Below are 17,017 nucleotides of genomic sequence, written 5' to 3' on the forward strand. Positions count from 1 at the left end.
TTCTCCCGCCCCGCGCCCCCGGGACCCTTCGGGAAAACGCTCTCCGACAAATTTCACATGAAAACTTCCCGCTGCGACCGAGTGTGTGCACGCCGAGCCGTTACCCAGCACTCACTGTCATCGCTACAATGCGACCTATTAAAATTATACCTGCCGACTGCACGCCCTAGACGCAATCGCAGTGCTCTATGGGTAGCGTCCTAATTTCATACAACCTAGACACCTGGTAATATTTACTAGGAAGAGGGGTGGGTGGTTAGACTGGTTAGGTACTATCGGTTAGGGGTGTTGAACAAAGTACATAATACCTACATACCTACAGTAAGCGCAATTGACCACATAGTTCACTGTAACTTATCAAGTTATTGATATTTGCCATAGGTAGGTGTATAGGTATTGAAAATAAACTTCTTCCTTCTTATGCATGGCATAATATTATTATTCAACTCAAGGACAACACTTACTAAAAGATTAGTGAAAATTGACTGAAATAATTTATAAACAAAATCTAGTGTACCTACTGAAATATTCCCTCTATCCACCGTACCTATCTACAAAATGTTGTATGTACAGTTGCACACAGTAACAAACTATTCTTATGGATGATGGTTCAATTATACGTACTAGATATGTGTTATTTTATTATAAATATTATTTTTAACTTCTGATTAGCAGAAACGTCTGCAATCGATGCCGTTAGGCTTAGAATAAATTTAAAAGTGGAAAATGTCTGCCTTGGGTGAGACTTGAACTCACGGCCTCTGGATGGAAAATTTAATAAATATTATTATTTAATTTATTAATTAAGACGCTACAGGAGGGGTCAATTCTCCATACAAACGCTCTCAACTATTTCCTCCCTGGTTTTTGAAGATAAAGCAATGTTTTTTTTCGACACAGATTATTATTATTTTTTCACCACACCCGCACACTAAATGTGCTATTGTACGCAGGCGAAGCGTGAGTAATAGAAAAATCGGTAATAGATTTTTTTTTTTACATTGCGTGTGTGATGAAAAATATTGTGTGTAACTCGGGGAGAAAGAATATTGCAAACTCGAGTCTTTAAATCGCCCCGGCAAGCCGTCGCGATTTAACTTACTCTCATTAACAATATTCAACTTTCCCCCCTTGTTGCACAATGTACTTGTGTCGATTTGTCGATTTGAATTTTTTTATATTCTTAGAGAGAGCTAGAGCCCGACAAAAATTTTCAAAACCGGCGTTATTGATTATTTATTTATTTACCACAAGGAGTGGTATTCAAAATTGGTGACAATTAGCCAAAAAAACTATACGGTCCAACTCGAATTTCGACGACGAGGAAGATGACTCAAATTTCATTACCTCGATTTTAAAGATTTTTTCGCAATATCTTTTAACTGAGTTGTTCTTAATGGACAATTATTTTTCGAATAATTTAATAACACTATTATATTTAACTAGAATTCCCAAATTGAAAGGATAATAATGGATAATCACTTGTACTCCTACATGCACAATTGACATAGTTTGTACCTAACGCCGAGGAAACCCCGTCAGCATAATGTAATGGGCACCATGCCTCAAGCAGACCTACTGGATGGGGCGTTTCGGAAATATGGTCTAGACACTAGACTTTAGCAACAGCCACGGCCCTTCGAAGCGAAGGTAGGCCACTGAAAGTGGAACAGCGTATTGATTCTGTGAGGATGGCTACGCCGTTTTACCTCTAAAATGCACTTTATACGAGTACACGCTCACAGACCACTTATACAATATGTATAATTTTTTTAATTTATTTTGAATACCTAATTTATACCTACCTAATATAATATACAATACCGGCCGACAGTAATAAATCACATTTGTGATTTTTTTGTATGAGCTTTTGAGCATGTACCTATAGACCTATACCTAGACTAGTTAAGTGACATATCTTCATTTGTAGATTGTACAAGGTTATGATGAATAACTATTACATGTTGAATTACCATAGAAGACAGCATATTACTTAAAAAGCTGCAAAAAATGAATTCCACAGTACATATGGAGCTACTTTTACGCACTAGTGCACAGAGTAATACATTTCTTGCCTTTACGGCGATATGTAGGTACTTAACTGCTGGAAGTGTATATTTTATCTTTAATTAAAAATGATATAAAATAATTACCACAATTTTCACAATAAGAGACTCCGGCTCGCAATCTATAAAAGGATTAGTAAGAAAGCATCAGGAGCATTATTAAGAACCAATTTGTAATAAAATTAATTCATATAGGGCCTTGAAATAACTGAGAAATGGTTTTGATACTCTTCCACTTTATTCAATGGTCAATAATAAAGGAATTTTTATTTCAACATGCTTATTAGCAACAACCGCTGACAATCGTCTGCAACTTACAAAATATCTCCACATGGCGACATAAAATACAATGAAACTAAACAATTTCCAAACAAAATTGTTGCCACGTTTAAGCATTTTATATCAAAAATATAACAGTTACCTACGAAGAAAGTGGCGCCCAGAATTATTTTTTCCTATTTTATGTCGAACTGTAATGTAAAAGCAATTTATTGGGTAAGTACAGTTTTGAACAAACTAAATTTTAAAAAATCATCATCATTATCATGAAAACAATCTGATGATTCATCAGCATCACCATTTCATGAAATTGGTGGTTTTCGAGTTGCAGACACATTCTCTCAAAATTTAAGAAATTACCCAAATACCATACCTGTATGTGTCTTTAACAGTTGAGTTCCCTCAATTCCACATGAATCCGATCATCAGAACTACACGCGAGATTAATATGAGACCACCTTGGACATAGCTTTCGAAATTTTCGAACAAAAACAAAATTATTCAAATCGAACCATTCGGGTATCGGAAGTATGTACCTCTAGATAAAATGTATTGAGAAACGTTTAGGCGAAAACATTGACCTATTGTATAAAATTTTATCTAATTTTAACAATGTTTGAAGTTCTGATGCTTTTAAAATAATTTGTTACTATTTCGCCCAAAAAGCACAAAGTACTGATAGATGAGCCTATCACAATTATTTGCCAAGGGACTAGCACACGCAGGTTATATTGCTGTTTCAGTTCCTTTATTTGAAATAGCTTTGCCTGCTGAGAAACATAGTCTTGCCAAACTTTCAGAGTAAGGCCAGCAGCGTGCATCCACGTTGTTTGCATAAACAATTTGTCGCGAAGGGGAAATCCTTTGTACATATAAGTGCCGTAGATGATCTTGCCTAAACGTTGGTGAAACGGGTAAAGGAGATCTCGCCCATGACTATCGAAGTAATTGTACTTCACGGAATAATACATATAATACGGTACCACAGTGAACATGTCATCAGATTTGGCCACTTTTTCGAGGCTGCTGCTTAATGTGGCACACAGAGGTAATTGATGAGCGATCAAATCGTTGAAATATGCAGAGTTGTTATCTAAAATCATTCGATGCATGACTAGAACCGCATCGCTTATACAGGGTCGCAACTCATACTTATACATATCCGATATTGTCCCAATTTGATAATCATTCACTGGTTTCGCGGTCAGGCTGTACAAAATAGATAAATAATGGTATGGAATTAAACAAGAAAATAAAATCCAACTGAAAAGTAATATGTAAAGTATCCTGTTTGTCTTCCGAATTCTACACGTGTGCATTAACAAGTTGTCTACTAAACAGAAGACCATAACAACTTTGTCTTTGGATTTACTTACAAAAATTACTAGAATAGCAACAATTAAGAAAGTTACCAAAAGAAGAAACCAAACTATGGGCGTGAACACCAGTGTAAGTACTTTCCAATGAGCCAACAAGCCAGATTTACGTACGAATACTGCAAAATAGTCGTCAAATGCTAGATGTCCATAGAGGTACTCAAATGCCTCGGCACGGCTGGGCAGCAGGATCTGACAGCCCGTCACCACGTCGAACTTGTTCGCCTGCAGCCACCCCAGCGGCCCAGTGGCCACCATGTCTTGCGAAACATTAGAAACTACATCGGACAATTCCTCAAAATAAGTTATGTTTACATTAATGTGTTCGAGCTCACTAAACACAGAGAAAATATATTCGTCCATTCCGATAGTTTTCACGTCGTTTTTTGTACGATCAATTGTAAAAGGAGGCCAATTGGTCGCTGCTACCTGTAAGGTGCAGTTTCGGAGAATACTTTTACTTGCATTTGAAAAGACAAAAGGAGGGGTGACAATGAAGCACTTTCCCAATTCTATGATACTATCGAAACGTTTTCCGCAGCCTTGGTTGCTGTAAGGGTCATAGGAGTACGCATTAGTGGTGAGCGCGTCAATTATGACGACTTTTGCGACATGTACCCACAGTAATTCCCGGAACATGGGGAGCAGATCATCAGGCTGCAGGTGCTCCACGACGACCATAAACGGCGCATCCGGCTTCCAAGTTCCTTCCGTCTTCAAGTAATAGAAATGTGATAAGAAGTCGTCAGCGTTTAATACGTAAATAAAGTATCCTCTGTTGTAAAGTGGACTTTTCTCGTGCAGTGCTCTGGTTATAATTGAGACCGAATTTGTTTCATGGATGGCTTGTAAAATTTCCTGGCTTCTTGCATTGAAATTAATGAATGTCAAAACTTCATAATCGTAATACGCTTTAATTATTCGTTTGACACATTCTTTTGCCATGGAATAATCATTTTCAAGATTAATTTCTAATGTTGCTTCAGAATAAGATAGTTGTAATATCAAGAGAAATGATACACGTGATATTAACATGGTGGACAAACGTCTACCGTGTTGACTAAACCACTACGCGAGTTAAGCTATCGTTCTTTATATTTATATACCTACCTATTATATTTTGAATGACACGACAATCTTATAAACAGATCAGTGAATAAATCATTCTTTATCGTGATTTTGACGATTCTCTAGGATCATTAGGACTAAAACGAGTCAATTAGTAGGAAGGAGATATTCATATTATAATTGCTTTTTGTTTCTTGTCGAACACGTGTACATATGTACTATTTGTACATACACGTGTCCAAAAAATAATAAATTTTTTTAGCTTTCACGCCAAATTTCACTAGGGTGTCTAGGTCAACTAGACCCATATTATATTTGTTACCTAGGTGTTATAAAAATGTACAAAAAATGTATTTTTAGGATATTTCCCATACAAATCGCTTTTTTGCTCCAGAGAAGAGGAAAGGTCTTCTAAGACCATTTCCTCGTAGATATCAGCAGGGGATCTGGTAACTGACCTGCTATCAAAAACACTGTAATCACGAGTAAACACAAGTAGTACAACCGAACTTTATGCAATTATGCATGGCCTTTCTGGAATACAAAAAAGCCTTCGACATTGTCGAACATTGGGCCATGTTTGACTCCTCCATTACTGCCGAAGGGGATACCATATCACCGAAGCTTTTTATAACGGTACTAGAAGACGTCATAAAAACACTTGCACGAGGCAACTGTAATCAATATCAACATCATGGAGTCTTATTGTCACAAGTCGATTTGCCGATGACGTAGCGTTTGGTGAGATCCTGGAAGTCGCCAGCAATATGCTGAGGTGAGACCATTTCGTGGCTCTTCATATTCTATCTGTATGTCTCGAAAATTGTTTGTCTGTGTGCTTACGAATAAGTAACCCATTATTCTATTCTATTCTATCATCAAGGCAAAGCCTGGACCATGTTTCTGTGAAAACAGGCAAGATGAATATGTCCTCGAGAGATTAGTTATGACGAACATGTCAGTGCAATCGATTGTAACCATTAAGGTAGCATATGAGTCATTGTCTTGTATAAAAATAAACGCTTCCGTATAAAGGATAGTCATTCAACTCATAATATGACCACTGCACGAAGCTTTCTGGTGTAGGTACGAATCCTGACCATTTTTCTATAACGGAAGCACACTCACTAAAGAATATTTTCGTATAAGTTGATCATGGGCATTATCTATTCGCCCCACTTTATGTATTTGATATCACGCAAAGCATCGATAATTTGATGGAGAATAAAAAAAAATAGTTACAAATCACCTGATTTATTTCGTTACAACAATAACCCAACAGTGTTTTAGAAAAATATAGGAATGTACAGTTGTGTATTAGGTTTATGGTCCCAATTTTGTACTTGATTTGATATAAACACAATTAAACCGTAAAATATATTTACGCTTAAATCAACAAACCTATAAAAGTAATTTCAAATTATGTAAACAATTTTCAAAAAACAATTATAGTAAATCCTTTTTAAATATTTAACAACATGTATGTAGGAAAAAACTCGTGTAGTTATGTAAAGAGTGAATAAAATAAGTATAACTTCGTAATTTTTCTTATGTAACATACAGTAGAAAACATATAATAGTACTGTATAAAATATGTTTATACTAATAATGTACAAGTAAATCAATATATTTTGAACTAACTTTGAGCCTTGAGGATTATTATATAGAATAGACATTCTTGAAACCTAGGTATATAATTGCAATTTCTGACGCCAGAGCGCAGCACTAGTACAAACCGTAAACCACTACATACTTTAGATATACCCAACTTAAAAATGGGGAATAATATTATTTCGATATTTTAGATTATTCGATTTCTGAGACCATTCATTTGTAGGTATATTTTGAGAAATCCTGTCCAAAACAGTTTATTGACAAAATATCGCACATTATTTTGTCACGAATAATGAATTGAGGCAGTGAAGGCAGTTAAGGCGAAGCATCAATCAAGGCAATTTGTTTACATAACCGTTTCTAGGCCCATGTAACTGTATGTTGTATAATTACGAAAGTTCTACTTATCACGATCCAGAAGGGATTCACTTCTTGGCAAGCAGGCTGCGGATGAGGGTCTCAAGCTTCCTAGTGTCAGCGGCAAACTTCCTGATGCCATCGGACAGTTTATCCGTGGCCATCTGGTCTTCGTTCATGTGCCAGCGGAACTGGGCCTCCGTTAGGGACACCTTTTCGATATCGCTCTGAGCTGCGGTTTTTGCGTCCAGCACCTGTCAAAAATGATAGTGTTATAAAAGCCGCTACAGATGTAGTGCGAAAAGGGTTCCCTTCGTATTTCTCCGGAAACGTTCGTATTTGTCATGCTAGATCAGTCAATGTCAGTACATCTTGTACTGGGACTGACTGAAATAGCATGACACGTTCGTACGTTTCATTCACTACATCTGTATTGGTCTGAATGAAAAATGAATCGTTTATCTCTGTCATTATGACTTATGTATTTCTAAGAAAGTGTTGAAACATAATGTAACTAATTCAGACTCATAAAGATTCGTGAATAACGGCCTGGCCACGACATTGGTCTAAGCGCGACAGCGGTGAGCGGCAGCCACACGTGCGAATGAAAAGTCCCATCGCTGTGTCGCTTAGACCAATGTCGTGGCCGGGCCGTAAGGAGGGTTAAACGTTTGTAAAAACGCTAATTTAACACCTCCATTGATCGGTCAATGAGTGCAAAACCAAGCACCATTAACAGGCAATGTCAAGTAACGTACGCGGCAACAGACCAATCTCAACTGTCGTGCATCCCCATCACCACCACCATAGGCGTGGTATTCGCAGGGCCCTTTAACTTAGGGCCAGTTGCATCAACCACATTTGACAGACACATCATCGTCACGCAGCAGACTTCTATGGAACTTCCCATACAATACAATTTTACGAACGCTTTAACCCTTAAATGCATGAATTTTTCTTTTAACGAGATATTAATATATGTGATACTTAGACAATGGTTTTCTGACTCTGGGAAAAATATTAAAAAAAAAATTAAGATCGATTTTTATACTAGATCAGTATTAGAAGTTAAATAGGCCAAATCTTATTTATATAAATATATCGTAATTGGTAAGTTTTATTTTTAAAAAATTACTACTATTAAAAAGGTACACAGTACACTATTTGTGAAACCTTTATGATAAAATGTTTAAACATAAACTAATTACTAACTCCGAAAAAATCAGCCTAAATCACATACTAAAAATCGCCATCGTCCTGTTTTTTCACACTTTTCCGCCATTTCATCTTAATCCTTAAATAATAAATAGTTAATCATTATATCATTTAATTTATTTCATTGTATATTAAATAATAATAAATAATGATACGGGCAAGGGCAACATCCGCTCGGTGTACCCCTTACATTTCATTAAAGTGTCAAAAGGGCCTCTACGCGTTGGCTTCGGCCCCGCGCTCGCCTCCCAAAGGTCCGGAACACCATTGTTCCGTGATGGGAAAGACATACAAATAATGAATAATAATTAAGCAATAAATATGATTTTGGATAGCTACATATCGAGCCACGGGCCATCAAATATATGATGCATATATACATCACCATGCATTTAAGGGTTAACGGTGCCAGAGGGTTAATGCAACCAGCCCTTAGTCTTAGTCCGATATACAGGGATTTCGGATTCATAGATTTTCTACTGACGTGATGCCGCTCATTTCTATAGAGCCGCTAAATTTTATTTGTTGAAGTTGCTCATTATGACATCAAAAGTCAGTATGCAAAATTTGGCTAGACCTTACAAAATCGCCCAGTATAAGATATCCAGCTCGTTTTGCCGTAGACTGATAAATAAGAGCGTACACCCATCTTAAAGGCTGGCAACGCACCTCCAACACTTCTGGTGTTTCGGGTGTCCATGGGAGGCAGTGATCGCTTACCATCAGGCGACCTGTCTGCTCGTTTGCCTCCTATCCCATAATAAAAAAACAGAAATCTCCGTATAACTTAGTCCTACTGGCAGGGACACGAACTCTATGAAAAATTCTGAGCAGATAATGAAATGATTTCTATATTGATCTACACTAACACGATTTTCACCCCGTGACCAAGAACATAATGTGATGTTCGAAACGTCGGGTCAAATATAAATGTAAGTGTATTACGTGATTAACCCCTCGTATGCTTAAACACGGATCCGTGCTTGGGAATTTTAATCTATTGCTTTAAATGTCAAGGTCACTACTTCAATGATCAAAATTGACAGGCCGCATATAAGGGGTTAAGTCCCGTTTAAATGATTTCTTTTAGAATGTAATACCTTTGGGAGCGGCTGGTCGCTGGCGGCGAGCTCCTGCAGCAGCTTGGGGCTGATGGTGAGCAGGTCGCAGCCCGCCAGCTCGCGGATCTCGCCCGTGTTGCGGAACGACGCGCCCATCACCTGACATTACAAATACATATTTTATTTTAAAATCTCACACAACGCGCTTTTAAGATCAATGACACTACAAGTTTCCCGATTACTTCAACTACCCGTCTACTACACGACTACCCGTCTTCTTAAAGCCGAGCACAGTGCACAAAGCTCCTATGATATCACTTCAGGCCCCGTAGCCGAATGGCATTTCTAGGACACGAAACGAAAACGAAAGGTCGTCGTGCCAATACGCAAGAGCGATAGAGATAGATATCTACGAGCGTTTCGTTTCGTGAGCGTTTGTGCATTCGGCTACGCACGCAGTATTAAAATAAATAAATATTATAGGATATTCTTACAGAGATTGACTGAGTCCCACGGTAACCTCAAGAAGGCTTGTGTTGTGGGTACTCAGACAACGATATATATATAATATATAAATACTTATATACATAGAAAAACATCCATGACTCAGGAACAAATATCTGTGCTCATCACACAAATAAATGCAATCACGCACGCGGCTTAGCAGTCAGGGTCACTACCGACTACGCCAGACCGGTCGTCAAGTATTGAAAATCGATTAAATAAAATGCGTCTTTCTCAAAAACCGTAGACGGTACCTAAAATTTGAAACAGTTACCCAATGCTAATTAGTTAAAAACATATATATTTATTTTAACATGATTAATGGAAGAGAGACATGTAGTCTATTTTGTGAGGGATAGTGCAGAGGACAGAAAGTAGAAAAGCGGATCTGGACAAAGGTCGCGGGTCGGGATAACGCTAAATGTGCCGATGTCAAGCAAAAGGCACTTTTTATATATTAGACTTAAACATAAGGACGCTCTAATAGATAATTCGTACATAGTTACGATCATATTTCACCCTTATAGTAGGCGACAATGTGGAAAACTTGAGAAAGGCGCAAAAAGAAATAGTTTTAAACAGTTAGAAAGCAATGATACCTGTGTGTTGTAACCGAACTTCTTGTAGTAGTTGAAGATGCGGGTGACTGACAACACGCCGGGGTCCTCCTTAGCCTCGTATGTCTTCTTTGTGTGCTCCACATACCTGAGGAAGGAGATTAATTCAATTAACATCCTTTCAAAATATTGGATAAATTTTTAAAGTAGTAAAAATATGTGGTGACTCTTGAAAATTATTTATATCTTCAAATAAGTTACACAGCATACTAGTAAAACCAATGCACTGTGCAACTAAAAAAAACTACCTACGTTCCTAGCCTAGCGCTTTGCCATCTAAGCGACCAGACCCTCATCCACAGTCAGCAAATCTTTCCATCATATAGATGTATTGGGCTTGATTTGATCGTGTGTGTAACAGTTTGGCAAATAAGAGTATGTAGATATTAAAAAGCGCGCAGTGTCGTCCTTTTCAAATCAATTTGTGTGAGAAAACGGGATGGCACTACGATGTTGGTGGGCCATTTTTTTCAAAGTTGTCCACCCCACTTTTTTTTGGATTTGGAAATTTTCATATTATTTCCACTCAAAATCGCTAGTTCTTTCAATCCTAATAGGAGAAAAAAAGTGTCCCAAAATTTTTTTCCCATTCCGTTACCATATTGTCATACATTTTGTATGGCGGTAACAGAATGGAAGGTCTGAAAAATGTATGGAAATCTTGGGACATTTTTTTTCTCTTATCAGGATCGAAAGACCTCGTGATTCTGAGTATGAATAGCGTAAAAAATACCCATGTTACTAAAAAAGTGGGGTGGACAACTTTGAAAAAAATGGCCCTGGTACTTTTTAATTTCTATTCTTTTTTGCCAGGCTGTATGTCTATGTCTTGTACATACCAGTCGAGGATCCTACCGACGAACGGGGAGATGAGTGTGACGTGAGCCTCCGCGCACGCGATGGCTTGGTACAGGGAGAACAACAGAGTCAAGTTGCAGTGGATGCCGTGTTTCTTCTCCAGTTCCCTGAAATTAACAAATAAAGTAAAACTTACTTCCCAAACTGTAAGAAGGGGTGCCGACATCGCAAATAGACATGTTCATAAACGTTTTTTTGCACCTGGTGTAACTGTAAATGTTTAACATTGGTAAATTACTCTTTTTAATCATAATGAGCAGGGCCCGTATCTTTCATGCCGATGACATAAATTTGACGTCACGCTGCTTAAAGGATGATTCAAGAGTTTTATTTAATAATAGGCTACTAAACTCGTATCGAATTTAGCACATCAAGTTATTGTTTTCTGTAGTATTTGACTTAAGAAATCAATATTTATAGCTTGCGGGCATTAAAAGTGCGTGATGACTGCGTATTTTTAATTAAAGATGTGTGTATGTTTTTTTTAAATTATGGACTCCGAAAACGGTGTTGGCCAATGGAGTGACGTGACATAATTCAGATCAACTATGGAAATTAGAGGTAGTAATCTGATCTCCATAGAAGCAACCTCTATTGTATTAAAATTCATAGTCGTTGACTGGTGTGACAATGTGAATTATTTTTTCTAAATATACTGACGTCATGTCATAGATATTCTATAGATTAATATGGCTGATGTTGTTTTTGCCTGATCACGTAAAAGTAAACTTTAAATAATTTTTTTGCGGGTTTTTAAGTCGTAATAAAATATGGTACTATTTTTTTCGTTTAATTAGACAGTAATTAATAATATAAGACATACTTTGAAAAAGGGTCAAGTAGCCTATTAATCATTATTCATCAATTATTTTAACCATGATTTCAAAACTAATCTATTCATGCGTGAAATAATTAATACCTACTTGATACGTAAAAAGTACATTAAATTTGTTTATTTTTTATACATACACTTTATTAAATAGTGTTGTTACCATATTTCAATAAATTATAAAAACAAACGAAATTATTTCCTTTTCGTTTCACGTATCAAGTAGGTATTAATTATTCCACGTATGAATAGCTTAGGTACTTTTGTAGTAATTTGTACATGATTAAATTGATTAATGAATAATGAGTTTAATCTGCGTAATATAGTGATCCTTGGGTATAAGCGTGATTATAAGAATTATTTATAATCGCTAAATTCAAGTACCTATAAATATTATCATAGATTAAATAAAATATTATTAAGGTAGGGTAATATTTAACCTGTGTATCGACCCCTAACTTCACTTTTCGTTGTATGTATTGTTTGCATCAGTTCATTGTTTTCTGTGTGGCTTGCACATTTTCACTGTAATTTTAAATATGTAACACAAAATATTTTTTTTAGTAACATATTGTGTATAATACTTTTCACTCAACGGATAACTGTTATTGGCCTAAGACTATGTAAAAATACCTATGTAAGTTATATATTTACGGCTGTTGTTGTCCTAAATACCAATAAATAAAATAAAAAAAAATAAAATGATTAATTATAATTACAATAAAATTATTTGAATCATCCTATATGCAGCGTGACGTCAAACTGATGTCATCGGCATGAAAGTTACGGGCCCTGATAATGAGACATCATTGCGTAACACTTACGTTTGTATATCATATGGCCGGACGTTTCGAGATTAAGTGCAGGTAATTCGAAAAACTCGTATAGCTATATGTTGTAACAACTCCCTGCCAGTCTGCCTCTGACCACGGACGTAATGCCATGTCCGAAATGTCGGGCCAAATATAAAATGTAAGTTTACATCCCGTTTTAAATTATAAATATGTTAGTATAAATCAAGAGAGGGGTAAATTAATGAAAGGTTAGGCCAATTATTTCCAATGGTCATTTACGGCGTACAACAACCACGCGTTTAAACAAAGATCTTACTTGGCAGCTTGGATGCCCTCCCAGGTGGATGCCAGCTTGATGAGGATCCTCTCCTTCTTGATGCCATACTCGGAGAAAGCGTTGATGAGCTTGATGGCCTTCGCAATGCTGGCTTCCTTGTCAAACGACAGTCTGTAATAAATATAACACATCAGGGTTCAAAGTCCTTCCTACTTTATCAGTATACTCTCTTCTCTTCTCAGGTTTTTGAGTGACTTGCTTCATATACCAGTCACTTTTCTGTGAAGGGAGACATCGAAAGGACATCAGACTAATCATAATCTTGAGCATACCGTGGGGCTCAGTCAATCTGTGTAAGAATGTCCTATAAAATGTACTTATTTATTTATTTATAATAACTATTAAAACTATGATCCTATGGACCACAATAAAAAAAGCTGTTTTAAAATGATAAAAAAAATTTAAATAATGGTGTTAATGTGTTCTACAGTTCTTCCTTGCTGTACTTAGACTACTTAGAGCCTGAATACCATTTTGTTCAATTAAATTAAAATACCTATGGTGTGTTTATTAATGAATAATTGATGATGCATCGATATGCATCATAGACCTATTTCCCTATTTGTGTAATTAAAATTGTTGTTGAATTGAATGTCTTAAACGTTCTGATATAACTAAAACATATATTTAAAAAACTCAAGAAAATGTGATTTAAAGTCACCAAAAGTATTGTTCTTATATGTATTTACCTGGCATCAACTTCCACGGAGACTCGGCCAGGGATGATTTTCAGGATCTCACATCCGAAGAGTACACTCAGCATGTCCAGTGTCTCGCTCACTTGCTCCTCAATGGTGCTGAAATAATAAATATATTATTAAAACTTTTTAACAAAAAATAAAACCGCCTTCAAAAATAAGCGTGGTACAAAAATGGAGAAACTAAAAAGCAAAAAATAATAAACCTTTGAATTCAGATTTCTTATCGCCTGCCTGACTGCCTGTTATTCTGTTTATCCTTTGGGATGCTTAAGAGCTTCAAATGATTTCATCTTAATCATTTAAAGCCTGACCAAAAATATATGACTACTAGCTTTTGCCCGCGGCTTCGCTCGCGTTAGAAAGAAACAAAAAGTAGCCTATGTCACTCTCCATCCCTTCAACTATCTCCACTTAAAAAATCACGTCAATTCGTCGCTCCGTTTTGCCTTTGAGTAAGTTGAAAGACGGACAAACAAACAGACACACACACTTTCCCATTTATAATATTAGTATGGATGTGCCATGTAGCGGCATTTCATTAGTACTATTTTCTTCATACTACCTGTATTGAACTATCACTGCATACATCAGAATAACAGCACCCTCCTGACAATAGTCATATATTTCCGGTAAGGCTTTATTTGTTGCTATATGAATAACAATGTTTTGACAGGCACATACCAAAGGTGAAGTTATGATACCCAGAATTTATCTTTGACCCTGTTTTACATTTTTGCTCTAGCCACTGAAACTGGAACCAGAATGCAGAAGGATCCTTGTTTTGTCAACTTCCCCTGCCTATGAAATCAACTGACCTAAGTTTGAATCGCAGTTAGGCGATTTATTTGTGCTCCTGAGTCTTTTCTTAACTTTGTTCCTGAGTCAAGGTTGTTTTTTCTTTGTAAGTATTTACACAATTATGCACATTATTATCACCAAGTACCAATATTAGCTAGTATGTTTAATTTGGTACTTAGTCAATATGTATAAGGGGTCTAAGACTTATTTCAAGCCTTAATGATGCTTGCACCACATTTGGACTAAAAATTAATGTCAAAAAGACCGAAGTCATGGACGTTATGGACGCCCAAGACAACCCGACAAATTCGTGTGTAGGCATCGGTGACGACTTGCTAAAGCGGGTGGAGAGGTTTAGATATCTTGGTAGCATGATAACATCAAAGTGCGACCTAGATGTTGAGATTAACTCTAGAATCAGTGCTGCAGCGGCCGCCTACGGGAAACTACGGGCCAAGGTATTTCGCTGTCATGACTTAAAGCTCTCCACTAAAATTGGTGTATACATGGCAGCAGTGCCACCAAACTTGCTCTACTCATCCGAGACGTGGGTCCTTTACCGGAAGCATATCCGCACACTCGACAGATTTCACCTCAAATGCCTCCGAGATATTATGAGCATCAAATGGTCGGACCGAGTCAGAAATACAAATGTTCTGAGGCGCGCAAACGTCGGGGGCATTGAGGCTTATCTAATGAGGCGGCAGCTACGGTGGTGTGGGCACGTTTCTCGGATGTCAGAAAGCAGAGTGGCGAAGCGCATCTTCTTTTCAGAACTCCAGAGCGGTAAGCGTAAGAGCGGTGGCCAGTACTTAAGATATAAGGATGTTCTGAAAAGACACATGAAGAGGTGCAAACTTGAGCCCTCTGACTGGGAGCAGAAGGCAGCGCGGCGGCCCGAATGGCGACGTCTCGTTCATGATAGAGTAAAGGAATTTGAAACTGAACGCCTCGTTGAACTCGACCGGAAACGAGATGAGCTTAAAGCCCGCCCGCCATCCTCAATGACCTACAATTATATAGGTGGTGTGCTGACGTGCCCAAAATGTGCTCGAAAATTTAGCCATAAGATAGGGTACGCGAGCCACGTAAAGGCACACCAGAGAGTGGAACAGCTACACTCTGTTTCTTGAAATTGTCTTCATCATCATAAGGGGTCTATCAATCATTTAATCAGGTCTGGTGGGTAAGCAGTATGTGTCGCACAATGCTCACCTGCCAGTTTCCTTGCCGTGCTTGATGGCCTTATCCAGAATGTGCTGGTATTGCTCCATCGCAGCAGCCGACAGGATCAGGCTGGGGTTGGTGGTGGCATCTGTGGGCTTGTACGCCTTCATGGCTGAAATCATGGAGTTATTGGTAATATCTTTCAAAGCAAGATTTTATCTTCTATGTTCCTCACATTGACAGAGAATCATGTCTTTGACTTTTACCTACAGGGTTTTAGTAGAACTTCTCAACTATTATTTATGGTATCCAACTAATTAGCCGTGAAACCTGATAGGTCAACATGTGTCAGTGTGCTTGATGTAGTGCACATAAACAACATCAAAGATTATTCTGCATAATCTGAAATGCATATTAAGCTTTTACGAGCATTATATCCAAACCCTGTACATGCAAATATGTCTGTCTATGGGTTCAAGATCCTAATGTGTTTGGAAAGTATATGATGTAATTCTTCCAACTTGTATAACAAATGTGATAACAATTCATTTATTTTGCTAGGATTTTATGTAATCACCCTTGACACTGCATAGCATTCGTATCTTTGCAACATCAAACAATCTCTTATCTCTACATCATTAAACAAGCTATTAATGTAAAAGAATACTTAAATTGAAAGTTACAGTCAAAAGAGTAAAGTTTAATTAGCAAGAAATTGCATGGTTAATTCATGAGGTACTAACCTTCAAAGTCCCCGGTGTCGGCGACCACCGTAGATACCTGCTTCAGCTGGTCAAGGGCGCTCATTTTGGTGCGCTTTGCTTGAGGTTCACCACTCATACTGACTATTGGGTGCTACAGTATTGTTATAAGTAGAGCGTGAATGTTATGCCGAATGCCGACGGACAACGCGAGTATAACCTAAGTTCACAATCGCTTGAAGGTGACCCTGGCACTATCGACATTCATTCGCTAGCCTTCGCAGCTCCCTCCCCGCTTAACTTATCCGACAAAAACAACAACTTGAACTTTGACAAGTAATTTATTGAAATGTAGAAGAATTGTAAGAATCCTAAACTCTAAATAAACGCAAATCGCAAGTCACTTATTACTTTAATTCAATTAGTTACGTCAAAATATTGACTTTCCTATTTTATATTGATTTTATGTATGTACATCTTATTCAAAAGCTTAAAATATTTTCAAAATCTTTTTTTAAAAGAATGAATACCTTATGAAATCCGAACGCTTGCCTTCTTTAACTGTCAAAGTGACAGCGGTGACACATGTTGACAGTTGGTTGCAAGTTGGTTGACAGCAGTTGACAGCGAATATTCAAGCTATTCGAGTTATAGATCTTAATCGACGTACTTTAT

At 37.3% G+C, this 17,017-nt stretch overlaps 2 protein-coding genes across 2 annotated transcripts; both read right to left on the reverse strand.

Moving 5' to 3' along the window:
* Positions 1 to 2,291: 2,291 nt before the first annotated feature.
* Positions 2,292 to 4,899, reverse strand: LOC125229001. The gene has a single exon (XM_048133761.1). It carries the CDS (start codon positions 4,754 to 4,756, stop codon positions 2,942 to 2,944), a length of 1,815 nt encoding a protein of 604 aa, XP_047989718.1. The 5' UTR covers positions 4,757 to 4,899; the 3' UTR covers positions 2,292 to 2,941.
* A 1,128-nt stretch (positions 4,900 to 6,027) lies between these two features.
* Positions 6,028 to 16,656, reverse strand: LOC125229035 (probable transaldolase). Its single transcript, XM_048133800.1, has 8 exons — positions 16,385 to 16,656; positions 15,690 to 15,813; positions 13,665 to 13,772; positions 12,955 to 13,086; positions 10,997 to 11,122; positions 10,140 to 10,245; positions 9,076 to 9,195; positions 6,028 to 7,014 (listed from the first exon to the last, which is right to left on the reverse strand). Exons 1-8 carry the CDS (start codon positions 16,479 to 16,481, stop codon positions 6,829 to 6,831), a joined length of 999 nt encoding a protein of 332 aa, XP_047989757.1. The 5' UTR covers positions 16,482 to 16,656; the 3' UTR covers positions 6,028 to 6,828.
* Between the last annotated feature and the right edge of the window lie 361 nt (positions 16,657 to 17,017).

The sequence above is a fragment of the Leguminivora glycinivorella genome, chromosome 8, assembly GCF_023078275.1.
Source record: "Leguminivora glycinivorella isolate SPB_JAAS2020 chromosome 8, LegGlyc_1.1, whole genome shotgun sequence".
Lineage (NCBI taxonomy): Eukaryota > Metazoa > Arthropoda > Insecta > Lepidoptera > Tortricidae > Leguminivora > Leguminivora glycinivorella.